The sequence below is a fragment of the Pongo pygmaeus genome, chromosome 3, assembly GCF_028885625.2.
Source record: "Pongo pygmaeus isolate AG05252 chromosome 3, NHGRI_mPonPyg2-v2.0_pri, whole genome shotgun sequence".
In the NCBI taxonomy this organism is placed as follows: domain Eukaryota; kingdom Metazoa; phylum Chordata; class Mammalia; order Primates; family Hominidae; genus Pongo; species Pongo pygmaeus.
The window spans coordinates 49,698,585-49,712,770 of NC_072376.2; the positions used below are offsets into that span (position 1 = coordinate 49,698,585).

Here is a 14,186-nt window from a genome sequence, read left to right on the forward strand (position 1 = left end):
GAATTTTCATGGCTTCAGGTCTTAGTTTCAAGTCTTTGATCCATCTTGAGTTGATTTTGGTGTAAGGTGGCAGATGAGGATCCAATTTTATTTTTCTACTTGTGCCTTACTGATTATCCCAGCACCATTTGTTGAATAGGGTGTCCCTTCCCTACTTAGTGTTTTTGTTTGCTTTGTTGAAGATCAGTTGGCTGTAAATATTTGGCTTTACTTCTGGGCTCTCTATTCAGTTCCATGGTCTATGTGCCTATTTTCATTTCAGTACTGTGCTGTCTTGGTAACTATATCTTTATAGTATAGTTTGAAGTCAGGTAATGTGATGCCTCCAGATTTGTTCTTTTTGCTGAGTCTTCCCTTTGGCTATGCAGGCTCTTTTTTGGTTCCATAATGAATTTTAGGATTGCTTTTTCTAGTTCTGTGAAGAATGATAATGGTATTTTGATGGGAATTGCATTGAATTTGTAGATTGCTTTTGGCAGTATGTCATTTTCACAATACTGGTTCTACCCATCCATGAGCATGGGATGTGTTTTCATTTGTTTATGTCGTCTATGATTTCTCACTTCTTTGGTTAGGTATATTCCAAATTATTATTATTATTTGCAGCTATTGTAAAAGGAGTTGAGTTCTTGATTTGTTTCTCAGCTTGGTCGCTGCTGGTGTATAGCAGAGCTATGGATTTGTGTACGTTGATTTTGTATCCTGAAAGTTTACTGAATTCACTTATCAGATCTAGGAACTTTTTGGATGAGTCTAGGGTTTTCTAGGTATATGATCATATCATTGGCAAACAGCAACAGTTTGACTTCCTCTTTTCTCGTTTGGATACCCTTTATTTCTTTCTTTTGTCCAATTGCTCTGGCCAGGACTTCCAGTACTATGTTGAATAGAAGTGGTGGAAGTGGGCATCCTTGTCCTGTTTCAGTTCTCAGGAGAAACTTTTCAACTTTTCCCTGTTCAGTATGATGCTGGCTGTAGGTTTGTCATAAATGGCTTTTATTACCTTGAGTTATGCTCCTTCTATGCCGATTTTGCTGAGGGTTTTAATCATAAAGCAGTTCCGGATTTTGGCAAATGCTTTTTCTGCATCTGTTGAGCTGATCATGTGATTTTTGGTTTTAATTCTGTTTATGTGGTATATCACATTTATTGACTTGCGTATTGACTTCTCTCTGTCTTTTGGAATCATTTCAGTTGGATTGGTACCAATTCTTCTTTGAATGTCTGATAGAATTCAGCTGTGAATCCATCCATCTGGTCCTGGACTTTTTTGTTGTTGTTGACAATTGTTTTATTACCCTTTCAATCTTGCTGCTTATTATTGGTCTATTTAGAGTTTCTATTTCTTCTTGGTTTAATCTAAGAAGGTTGTGTATTTCCAGGAATTTATCTCTCTCTTCTGATAGATGAATTGAATGTCTGATAGAATTCAGCTGTGAATCCATGTGGTCCTGGAATTTTTTTTTTTCTTTTTCTTTTCTTTCTTTTTGAGACGGGGTTTTGCTCTGTTGCCCAGGCTAGAGTGCAGTGGCACGATTTCCGCTACTGTAACCTCCACCTCCCAGCTTCAAGTGATTCTCCTGCTTCAGCCTCCCAAGTAGCTGAGATTACAGGCATGCGCCACCAAGCCTGGCTAATTTTGTATTTTTAGTAGAGACGGGGTTTTGCCATGTTGGCCAGGCTGGTTTTGAACCCCTGACCTCAGGCAATCCACCTGCCTCAGCCTCCCGAAGTGTTGGGATTACAGGTGTCAGCCACTATACCCGGCCTGGACTTTTTGTTGTTGTTGACAATTCTTTTATTACCATTTCAATCTCATTGCTTGTTATTGGTCTTTTCAGAGTTTCTATTTCTTCCTGGTTTAATCTAGGGAGTTGTATATTTCCAGGAATTTATCTGTCTCATCTGGGTCTGGTTTGTATACATAAAGGTGTTCATACGAGCCTTGAATGATCTTTTGTCTTTCTGTGGTATCAGTTGTAATATCTCCCATTTTGTTTCTAATTGAGTTTATTTGGATCTTCTGTCTTCTTTGTTAACCTCACTAATGGTCTATCAATTTTGATTATATTTTCATTTAGTTCTACCAGATGGCCTGATCTTCATCTGCTGGGTTTAGGTTTTGTTTGTTTTTATTTCTCTAGCTCCTTGAGGTGTGACCTTAGATTGTGTATTTGTGTTCTTTCAGACTTTTTGATGGAGGCATTTAATGCTATTAACTTTCCTGTTAGCACTGCTTTTGCTGTATCTTAGAGGTTTTGATAGGTTGTGTCACTATTATTGTTCAGTCCAAAGAATTTTTCAATTTTCATCTTTATTTCATTGTTGACCCAACAATCATTCAGGAGCAGATTATTTAATTTCCATCTATTTGCTTGGTTTTGAGGGTTCATTTTGGAGTTGACTTCCAATTTTATTCGACTGTGGTCTGAGAGAGTACTTGATATAATTTTGGTTTTCTTAAATTTATTGAGACTTAATTTGTGGCCTGTCATACAGTCTGTCTTGGAGAGTGTTCCATGAGCTGATGAATAGAATGTATATTCTGCAGTTTTTGGGTAGAATGTTCTGTAAATATCTATTAAGTCCATTTGTTCCAGTGTATAGTTTAAATCCATTGTTTCTTTGTTGACTTTCTGTCTTGATGACCTGTTTACTGCTGTCAGTGGGGTATTAAAGACCCTCACTAAGTGTGTTGCCATCTATCTAATTTCTTAGGCCTAGTAGTAATTGTCTTATAAATTTGGGAGCTCAGGTGTTAGGTGCATATATATTTAGGATTGTGATATTTTCCTGTTGGACTAGTCCATTTCTTATTATATAATGGCCTTCTTTGTCTTTTTAACTGTTGTTGCTTTAAAGTCTGTTTTGTCTGATATAAGAATAGCTATTCCTGCTCTCTTTTGGTATCCATTTGCATGGAATATCTTTTACCACTACTTTACCTTAAGCTTATGTGAATCCTTATGTATTAAGTGAGTCTTTTGAGGACAGCAGGTACTTTGTTGGTGAATGCTTATGCATTCTGCCATTCTGTATCTTTTAAGTGGAGCATTGAAGTCATTTATATTCAATGTTAGTATTGAGATGTGAGGTACTGTTCTGTTCATTGTGCTAGTTGTCACCTGAATACTTTGGGTGTGTGTGTGTTTGTGTGCGTGTATGTGTGTGTGTGTGTTTGTTTTATGGACCCTGGGAGATTTATCCTTTAAGGAGGTTCTATTTTAGTATATTTTGAGTTTTTGTTTCAAGATTTAGAACTCCTTTCAGCAGTTGTTGTAGTGCTGGCTTGTTAGTGGGGATTTTTCTCGCTATTTGTTTGTCTGAAAAAGACTGTATCTTTCTTTCATTTATGAAGCTTGGTTTTGCTGGATACTAAAATTCTTGGCTGATAATTGTTTTATTTAAGGAGGATAAAGATAGGACCTCAGTCCCATCTAGCTTGTAGGGTTTCTGCTGAGAAATCTGCTGTTAATCTGATAGGTTTTTTTTTAAATAGGTTGCCTGAGGCTTTTGCCTAAGAGCTCTTAAGATTCTTTGCTTTGTCTTGACTTTAGATAACCTAATGACTGTGTGGCTAGGTGATGATCTTTTTGTGATGAATTTTTCCAGGTGCTCTTTGAACTTCTTGTATTTGGATGTCTAGATTGCTAGCAAGGCCGGGGAAGTTATCCTTGATTATTTCCTCAAATTTTTCCAAACTTTTAGATTTCTCTTCTTCCTCAGGAACACCAATTATTCTTATGTTTTGTCGTTTAACATAATCCCAAACTTCTTCAAGGCTTTGTTCATTTTTTAAAAAAATTTATTTTCTCTTTGTCTTTGGGTTAATTCGAAAGCCTTGTTTTTGAGCTCTGAGGTTCTTCTACTTGTTCAATTCTGTTGTTAAAACTTTCTAATGTATTTTGCATTTCTCTAAGTGTGCCTTTCATTTCCAGAAGTTGTGATGGTTTTTTATTTCTGCTATCTATTTCTCTCAAGATTTTTTCATCCAAATCCTGTATTTAAAAAAAAAATTGTTTAAGTTGGTTTTCACCTTTCTCTGGTGCCTCCTTGGGTAATGTAATAATCAACCTGAATTATTTTTCTGGCAATTCAGAGATTTATTTGTTTGGATCTGTTGCTGGGGAGCTAGTATGATCTTTTGGGGGTGTTAAAGAACCTTGCTTTGTCACATTACCAGAATTGTTTTTCTGGTTTCTTCTCATTTGGGTAGACTGTGTCTGAGGAGACATCTGGAGGTCAAGCACTGCAGTTGAGATTCATTTGTTCCATGGAGTGATCCCTTGATGTGGTGCTCTCCTCCTTCCCCTAGGGATTATGCTTCCTGAGAGGCAGTCTGCAGTGATTGCTATTGCTCTTCTGTGTCTAGCTACCAAGCAGAGCTATGGGGCTCCAGGCTGGTACTGGGAAGTGCCTGCAAAGAGTCTTGTGATATGATCTGTCTTCAGGTCTCTCAACCATGGATCTCAGCACCTGCTCCAGTGGAGGTAGCAGGGGAGTGAAGCAGACTCTGTGATGGTCTTTGGTTGTAGTTTTGTTTAGTGTGCTGGTTTTCTTTAATATTGGTTGTGCTAGCAGGTGGCTGGCCACCAGCCAGGAGATGGTACTTTCAAGAGAGCATCTGCTGATACAAGGTTGCCACAGGTTGCCTGGATAAGTATTCAGGTTTTTCAGGTGATGGGTGGGGCCTTATAGCTCCTGTCTTAGGCTACAGGGCAGTTAGAGAAAGACCATCAGGTGGAGGTAGGATTGATTAGGTATGTCTGAGCTCAGACTCCTCTTGGGCTGAGCTTCTTGTGACCACTGTAGGGGATGAAAGTATGGTTCCCAGGCCACTGGAGTTATGTTCCCAAGGGGATTATGGCTGTCTCCACTGCATCAGACTGGTCACCAAGGAAGTGGGGGAAGCTGGCAGACTGGCCTCACCCAGCTCCCATGCAGCCAGGCTAGGCCAGTCTCACTCCTACTGTGCCCCACCAAACCAAGTTTGTATCCAGACAGCCAGTGAGCAGGACTGACATTTTGCGCCAGGCTACAAGCCTCCCTGCTGAGAAAGCAAGCTGAGATTTCAGGCCCTGCCCCTTGCTGCCTACCCTGGCTTGTATCTGAGCTTCCTATTCGCCCTTCCCCCAATTCAGCCCAGGAAAATTCACGCTTGGTCAAAATTATTTAAAGTTCAGCTGGAAGTTTCCTTCTTTCTGTGGTCCTTCCCCAGTTCCACTGGCAGCCATCCCCAAGGAACCCTATGAGATAAAGTCAGAAATGGCTTCCTTGGAAACCAGGAGTACTTACAGGGCTCTTCCCGCCTCTGCTTCTACTATTATATTTCCCTTGGCTCTCTCAATTCGTTTCAGCTCTAGGTAAGGTTAAATCCTTCTCTCATGACCTGGATTTTCAGGTTCCCCAGTAAGGATGTGTTTGGAGACAGACTTTCCCCACTTTCACACTTTGGGCACTCACAGTTGTTCAGCTGTCTCATGGAGTTTGCAGCAGCAAGCCATTTCTTTCAAAGAGTCTGTGAATTCTTTCAGTTTTCTTGGTATGTTCCTGCAGTAGTTCTTGTGGCAAAAAAGTTCATGATGTGAGTTTCCACATGCTGTTCTGTCCATCTGAGTGGGAGCTGCAAGTCAGTCCTACTTTCTATCCTCCACTTTTTCCTGTATGTGCTATACTTTTATGTGACTGGCAGTTCAATAGGTTTATTTACATCAGCATCACCACAAACATGTGAGTAATGCTTTTCACTGGGACATCATGATGGCTGTGAGGTCACTAGGCAATACGATTTTTTTAGTGCCATTGTAACCTTATAGGACCACTATTATGTAGGCAGTTCGCTGTTGACTGAAACATCGTTAGGCAGTGCATGACTGTATCACAGATTTAATGGCTTAAAACAATACTCTTGGGCTGGGCGTGGTGGCTCACACCTGTAATCCCAGCACTTTGGGAGGCCGAGGCGGGCGGATCACGAGGTCAGGAGATCGAGACCATGGTGAAACCCCATCTCTACTAAAAATACAAAAAAAATTAGCCAGGCGCGGTGGCGGGCGCCTGTAGTCCCAGCTACTCAGGAGGCTGAGGCTGGAGAATGGCATGAACCCTGGAGGCGGAGCTTGCAGTGAGCCGAGATCGCCTCACTGTACTCCAGCCTGGATGACAGAGCGAGACTCCGTCTCAAAAAAAAAAAAAAAAAAAAAAAGAAACAATACTCTTTTATTATCTATCTCACAGTTATGTAGAGAGAACCATGAGCTCGACCAGGTATTCTGTTCAGAGTATTACAAGACTGGAATCAAGATGTTGACAGGTTTGTATTTCTTTCTGGAGACTGTAAGGACGAATCTGCTTCCAGTCTGCTTCCAGTCTTACTCAGATTGTTGGCAGAATTCAGTTTCAAGTGGTTGTGGGACTGACGTTCCCATTTCCTCACTGGCTGTTGGCCATGGTGTCATTCTTAGTTTCTAGAAATAACTCATGTTTCTTGGCATATGGACCCACATCTTTAGTGCCAGTAACAGTGCGAGTCCTTTTCATGCTTTGAATTTCTGTGACTGTTCCTTCTGCTTCATTTCTCGTCCGCTTCCAGCAGGAGAAAGTACTCTATTTTTAAGGGCTTAATATGATTAGATTGGGCCTACCTACATTATCAAAGATAATCTCCCCATCTCAAAGTCCCTTTTGCCATGAAATTTAATGTATTTACAAGTTCTGGAGATTAAAGCCAGCACATTTGTGGGGAGTTGTTATTCTTGCCACTACATTTTAAGATTCCTTTGGAGTATTATCATGGTTCAATTTTGAATGAGATTTTTATTTTTATTTTTGCAGGTTTTTTATGTTAACTTTGGTGACCTTTTGTGTACTTTACATGAAACACCTTATATAATAAGTACTGGGGATTCGTTCTATGTTCCTTCAGGTAAGACAATTTATTTCACTTAGACGACATGTATATAGTTGTTTTTGGGCACTGTGGAAATGGAAGCCACAGTGGTCAAAATGAAGTGTGATATGACTGATGGATGTCAGAACAGTTTGGTACATATTTTCCTTTCATTTGATCATTAGGTAAGTATATTAGCATTTTGTGGTGGTTTTTTTGTTTTTGAGACAGAGTCTTGCTCTGTCACCCAGGCTGGAGTGCAGTGGCACGATCTCAGCTCACTGTAGCCTCCACCTCCCCGGTTCAAGCGATTCTTGTGCCTCAGACTCTCGAGTAGCTGGAACTACAGGCACGAACCACCACATCCGGCTACTTTTTGTATTTTTAGTAGAGACGGGATTTTGCTGTGTTGGCCAGGCTGGTCTTGAACTCCTGACCTCAAGTGATCTGCCCACCTCAGCCTCCAAAGTGCTACGATTACAGGTGTGAGCCACCGTGCCCAACCAATTAGTGTTTTGATACATGAGAACAAGAGTTGTTTACTACTGAATATGAAAATATTGGCTGGGCATGGTGGCTCATGCCTGTAATACCAGCACTTTAGGAGGCCGAAGTGGGCAAATCACAAGGACAGGAGATCGAGACCATCCTGGCTAACACGGTGAAACCCCGTCTCTACTAAAAATACAAAAAAATTAGCTGGGCGTGGTGGCAGGCACCTGTGGTCCCAGCTACTCTGGAGGCTGAGGCAGGAGAATGGCATGAACCTGGGAGGTGGAGCTTGCAGTGAGCAGAGGCTACACCACTGCACTCCAGCCTGGGAGACAGAGCGAGACTCGGTCTCAAAAAAATATATATTTTTATATATATATATATATTTAGTCAGCAGATATGTTGTATTACAGAGTAGAACAAAAATTATTTACCCCATGTTATCTCTAAGAAATTATGCTTTTAGAACATTATTTTAAACTGTTTCAAGAATTGTATGCTTCATCAGCTATTGAACAGCAGAAGTTATTGTAAATAGGCATTTTAATCCACTTGTCATTCATTCACTCATTCAGCAAGTATGATTAAGAGACTAATATGGGCCAGGTGCAGTGGCTCACACCTGTAATCGCAACATTTTGAGAGGCTGAGGAGAGCTTGAGGTGAGGAGTTCGGGACCAGCCTGGGCAACCTAGGGAGACCCTGTGTCTACAAAAAATGCAAAAGTTAACCAGGCATGGTGATGCACACCTATAGTCCTAGCTCTTGGGAGGCTGGGACAGGAGGATTGCATGAGCCCAGGAGTTCAAAGTTGCAGTGAGCTATGATTGTACTACTGCACTCCAGCCTGGGTGACAGAGCAAGACTCTGTCTCAAAAACAAAAACAAAACAAAGTGTCTGCTGTGTCCATGTATTACTGCAAGATTTGGGATATATAAATGAACAAAACAGGCAAAAATCCCTGCTCTTATAGAGCTTACATTCTGTTGGAAGGAGACAATAATAATAGCCATACTTGCATAGTCCTTAGTATGTCAGCACTGTTGTGAATACTTTCTCAATTTCTAATATATAGAAAGTCACAGTGATAGTACTCAATTCTAATAAGCCTGTCACATGTGATACTTGTGGTCCATCTGTATTTCACTTTTGCTGTTATTTACCTCATTTATTTAAGAGTAGCATTTGCCTTTTTAAAATTTTGAGATTTTATTCTACTTAACATTGTACCTTTTATACTCATCTATATATGAGTATGTCTGGTTAGAGAAATCCACAGCAGTTCTGTAGACCTAATAAAGATTGGTTTCAGAAAGAGATTTTCTTTTCTTACACTCTCGACTGATTCATCTCCGTATTTATTTTCATAACAATGTGAAATTTATATTTGTATTCTCTCAAGCCTCATCTGGATCACGTGTCATGGTTAGCTCTTGATGTAGTTCATGGAATTAAATAAGTTACTTTAGGTTGGGTGAATTGTTTTTATCTTGTGTCCTATACTACAACTGTCAGGTGATGACTACATACTTAGTCAAAAGGAATGATTCCTATGGAAATAATTTTTATTTTCTTACCACTTTACTTTTAGGTAACTATTATAACATCAAAAATCTCCGGAATGAGGAAAGTGTTCTTCTTTTTACTCAGATAAAAAGATGAAAGATCAACCAACCTTAAATATATGTATGTATATATGTATATGTGAAAAACAGTTTGTATAGTTGGGATATTTGTCTTTGTAATTACTTGTGATGTTTTAAAATAAAAATTTTATTCATTTTTGTGTAGACTTATATTTGATAAACATTTCTAACTTCCACGTTTTTTCTGATTTTTCAGTGACTGTACATAATAGCTTGTAGCGATGCCCATATTTATGATATTATTTTTATAATTTGACAAGAATATGAAAATGAAATATGGAACATTTCTGTGTCAAGAGACCTGATTAATATGTCTATTCATTAAAAAACATCTTTTCCAAATACTAATTTTAAATCATTTATTATTAAATAATCCAATGGGAGAGAACTGTAGTGAAAGGCATATTTGTATTTCCTAGAACTGCTGTAACAAAATACCACAAAATGAGTGACTTAAAGCAACAGAAATTTATTATCTCAGTTCTAGAGGCTAGAAGTCTGAAATCAAGGTGTTGTCAGGGCCGTGATGTCTTTGAAAACCTGTAGGGGAGAGAATCCTTCCTTATTCCTAACTTCTGGTGGTTTACTGGCAATTTCTGGCATTCCTTGGCTTGCACTGGTAGCATTTCAATCTGCTTGCATTATCACATGGTATTCTCACCTTGTGTGTCTCTGTTCGCATGACATCTATTTAGTATATTACATGTAAATGTTTTTCTGTCATGCTTTTTGGTTCATATTTTCTGTTGGAGGCAGTGTCCTTCGCCATTGCTTTCTGTATGTGGCCTCAACTTTACCTTTTTAATATCAATCAGTAAATCTAAGCTAAAAATTCTAATCAAGGTTTTTGGTATGGTTAGCATGTAATTCTCATTAACTGAAGAAATTGATGTTTCATGGTAAATTATTTTTAGGCCAACTCCCTTTTCAGGTCTTATTTAACTGTTAAATACACACATTCAAAGCAACTCTGGTGTAGGACTTAGGAAGAATGAAGTGTGATGGCTCTTTTTTTATGCTTTATAATTTTCTATTGTGATTTCTCTTTTATTGACTCATTTTTAATTTTTTTTAACCTTTATTTCTTTGAATATATTTGTTATGAAGTCTTATTGAAGGCTTGACTAATCAAGTATCTGGGCCCATACAGATTTAGTTTTCACTGAATGCTTTTTTTCCTTTAGTATATTTCACTTTCCTATGTTTTTACATGTCTAATAATTTTTGGTTGACAGCTGGACATTTTAGGTAGCATATTGTAGCAACTCAATCTTGTTTTATATCTAAGGGATTTGTATTGTTTTAAATTTAGCATTTTGACTGGACTCAAACTGTGGAATCTATCTTATATATGATGTGAAGTAATTGCTGTCTGTGCTCAGTTTTTAAGTTCTTTATTTCAATATTTATTCTTGCTTGCTAGGGGTAGTTCCTGTGTCTGCATAGCTTAGCAGTCAGCCAATCATTTGGACAAAGGTGAAGATCAAACACTTGAGTCTATAAGCCTTCCACCCACTGTTGGTTGTTCTGTGTGGGATGGGGGATGCATTCAGTGTAGGAGGCAGTTCCCAAATTCCCCTTGGTTTTTACATTTGCCATGCTCTCTTGAGTCTCCCCTGTGCATGCATCATTTCAGTTTGCCAAAGATGTTTGGAGAGCTCGTGTTACCCTTCTCTGCCCTTCTGTTTCCAGGACCTTGTTAAATTTCTGGCCGCTCTGTTGCTCTTCAAGAACTAGGACTGTAACCTTTGGTTAGCAACTATAGATACTCCTTGTCCATTCCTAAGTGATTTTTTTACTTTTGACTTACAAAGTTGTAGGTTTATACCTCTGCTGTAAATCAAGACTCCTTTTACAGCAAAGTTGCTAGTTTTTCAGTTAGCTACAGCCAGACAAAACTGTAGTTTTTAGCCAATCAACCTAGGGGTGGGTGAGACCTCACTCAAGAAGGCCACAGATTCCAACAGTTCTTTTCCAAAGCTTTAGCAATATTTTTTCTTTGTTTTCTTTTCTTTTTTCTTTTTTTTTTTTTTTTTTTTTTTTTGGAGGCAGAGTTTCACTCTTGTTGCCTGGGCTGGAGTGTGATGGTGTCATCTTGGCTCACTGCAACCTCCACCTTCCGGGTTCAAGCAATTCTCCTGCATCAGCCTGCTGAGTAGCTGGGATTACAGGTGCTCGCCACCATGCCTGGCTAATTTTTGTATTTTTAGTAGAGACGGATTTTCACCATGTTGGCCAGGCCTGTCTCAAATTCCTGACCTCAGGGTGATCCACCCACCTCAGCCTCCCAAAGTGTTGGGATTACAGGTGTGAGCCACTGTGCCCAGCTTAAGTGTAGCCTTTCTGTATCTAAACTGAAAGCCCATGTGGTTCAGTAAAGGCTCTCCATTCTGCTTGGTCAGAGCCACGTCTGATTTTTGCCACCTCTGTACTCTGTTCGGCTCATAGGCTTCTGTCATGTCTCAGAATTTTGCTCTGCACATTTGCAGCCTACTGTTCAGCCAACTTCTAGGGCTATAATGGCTAATACAGTAGTCACAAGTTGTAGCTATTTAAAATTAATTTAAAATATTGTTTCTTACTTGCATTTGCCACATTTCAAGTGCTCAGTAGCACATGGTACTGGTAGCTACCACATTAGATGTCACAGATACAAGTTGCAGAAAGTTCTGTTCTTGGGCACCTCATGCAGATTTCTGGAGCTCTTTTTCAGTGGAGTTTCCACTTCTGTACCCTGCATCGCAATTCAGTCTTCTCAACAGTCCTAAATTGTGATCTTTCTCTGCCCATTAAGACCACTGTTCTTTTTGAGCTTAACTCTCTGTGTCCAGTTTTGGAGAGTGCCCCCAGGCATAAAATTGGGTGACTATGGAGTTAATCTCATGTCTTTAATGAATCACAGTCCTGCCTACTTCGTCAGGCAGCCCTCATGCTTATGAAGGGTCTTAAAGAAAGAGACTTCTACCCGCGTGCAGTGGCTCACGCCTGTAATCCCAACACTTTGGGAGGCTAAGTCGGGTGGATCATGAGGTCAGGAGTTCGAGACCAGCCCAGCTAACATGGTGAAACCCCGTCTCTACTAAAATACAAAAGTTAGCTGGGCATGATGGCAGGTGTCTATAATCCCAGCTACTCAGAGGCTGAGGCAGGATAATTGCTTGAACCTGGGAGATGATGGTTGCAGTGAGCCAAGATCACGGAACTGCACTCCAGGCTGGGCAGCTGAGCAAGACTCTGACTCAAAAAAAGAAAACAAAAGAATCACCGTCTTTCACTTTTGTCCAATGTCTGCATAGAGTTACCTTTTATCTTTTACTATTTTAAAGTTTGTTGGAGGAGGACAAATGTGATACCCATTAATCCGTCGTGGGCATCACCCATGAGAGTTTTTTTAACGATTTTTCTAATTTTCATTGTTGGATAGGATTCCACAGTTTGTTGTCCATTTACTTACCCATGGATGCATGTGTCTTTAATTTCTTGCAGTGGTTACTTAAATCTATGTAACTACAATGCAGAAAACAGGAATTTGGCAAGGATACAATGCATGTATATAGTTCTATTTCGTTATGTGTATGAATTTGTGTAACTACTGCAATCAACATAGAACTGTTTCATCATCACTAATTTGTTCTTCATCTCTGTAATACTGTCATTTATATATTATTGTAGCAATGGAATAATATAGTATATGACCTTTGGTTTTTCTCACTCGGCATAAAGCCCTTAAGATCATCCAAGCAGTTGTACCTATCAATAGCTCATTTCTTTTTTATTGCTAAGTGGTATTCTCTAGTATGGTTGACTGTACCACAAATAAAGATGAAGTGAACACTTCCTACAGGTTTTTGTGTAAATGTAAGTTTTTGTTTCTCCAGAGTAATGCCCATATGGGAAGCATACATTTAATTTTTAGGAAACTGCTTAACTGTTTTCCAGATTGACTGTACCATTTTACATTCCCACAATCAATTTATGAGACACAGTGGTCTCATAAACCCCTTATCTGTGGTTTCACTTTCCTTGAATGCAGTTAACCCACAGTTAACAGTGATCCAAAAATGTTAACTGGAAAGTTCCAGAAATAATCCATAAGTTTCAAATTGTGCGCTGTTCCAAATAGCATAATGAAATCCCATGCCCTCCCACCTGGGATGTGAATCCTCCTTTTGTCCAACATATTTATACTATAGACTACCTGCCTGTTAGTCATTAATATTTTCTGCTCTTGACTTTCAACCATTGATACCACCATGGTTCTATGATCCAAGATCACCTGAAGCAATTGATCCTCCTGACAATAGTAGCCTAACGCTACGTCACAATGCCTGTGTCATTCACCTCACTTCATCCCATCAGCATAGGCCTTTTATCACGTCATCACAAAAAGAGGGGTAAGTGCAGTACAAGAAAGTATTTTGAGAGAGAGACCATATTCACAAAACTTTTATTACAGCACATTATAATTTTTCTGTTTCATTGTTAACTCATACTTTGTCTAATTTATAAATTAAACCATTATATGTATGCATACAAAAAAATCTAAAGATTGTCTATATCTATAGATATATATATAGGGTTCAGTACTGGCTGTGGTTTCAGGCATCCACTGGGGGTCTTGGGAACCTAACCCCCAAGGCAGACTGCTGTATCTAGTTTCTTTGCCCCCTCACCAAACATTTGGTATTGTTACTTTTTTAGCTGTCCTAATAAGTGAGTAAGGATATTGTCTCTTGAACTTAATTTGCATTTCTCTAATGACTAGTGATGTTAAGCATCTTTTCATACATTTATTTGCTATCCATATATCCTCTTCAGTGAAATGCCTTTTCATGTCTTTTGATCATTTTTTATTTGGATTTTTTAATGTTGAATTTTGGAAGTTTTAAAAATATATTTTTGATATGAGTCATTTGTTGGACATATGGTTTGCAAATATTTTCTCCTGGTCTGTGGCTTGTCTTCGTCATTAAAACAAGGCCTTTTGAAGAGCAAAGCTTTTAATTTTGATGAAGTCTAACTTATTGATTTTTATTCTTTTATAGATCATACTGTGTCTTGCAAACTCTTCAATCTCTAGATCCAAAATTTTTTTTTCTGTTTCCTTCTATAAGTTTATAGCTTTGCATTTTACATTTCAGTTTTGTAATCCATTTTG

General features: G+C 38.9%; 1 protein-coding gene across 3 annotated transcripts in view; it reads left to right on the forward strand.

Moving 5' to 3' along the window:
* Positions 1-14,186, forward strand: part of CENPC (centromere protein C) — a 137,396-nt gene that overhangs the window by 76,040 nt on the left and 47,170 nt on the right. Inside the window, exons 18-19 of one of the 3 annotated variants that reach the window (XM_054484490.2) lie at positions 6,835-6,925; positions 8,974-9,068. In XM_054484490.2, coding sequence (XP_054340465.1) covers positions 6,835-6,925; positions 8,974-9,044 — 162 coding nt within the window. In that variant the 3' untranslated portion in view covers positions 9,045-9,068. Of the gene's footprint in view, positions 1-6,834; positions 6,926-8,973; positions 9,179-14,186 lie in introns of those variants that run through there. The other 2 variants (XM_063663641.1, XR_008502020.1) reach the window with 2 other exon arrangements.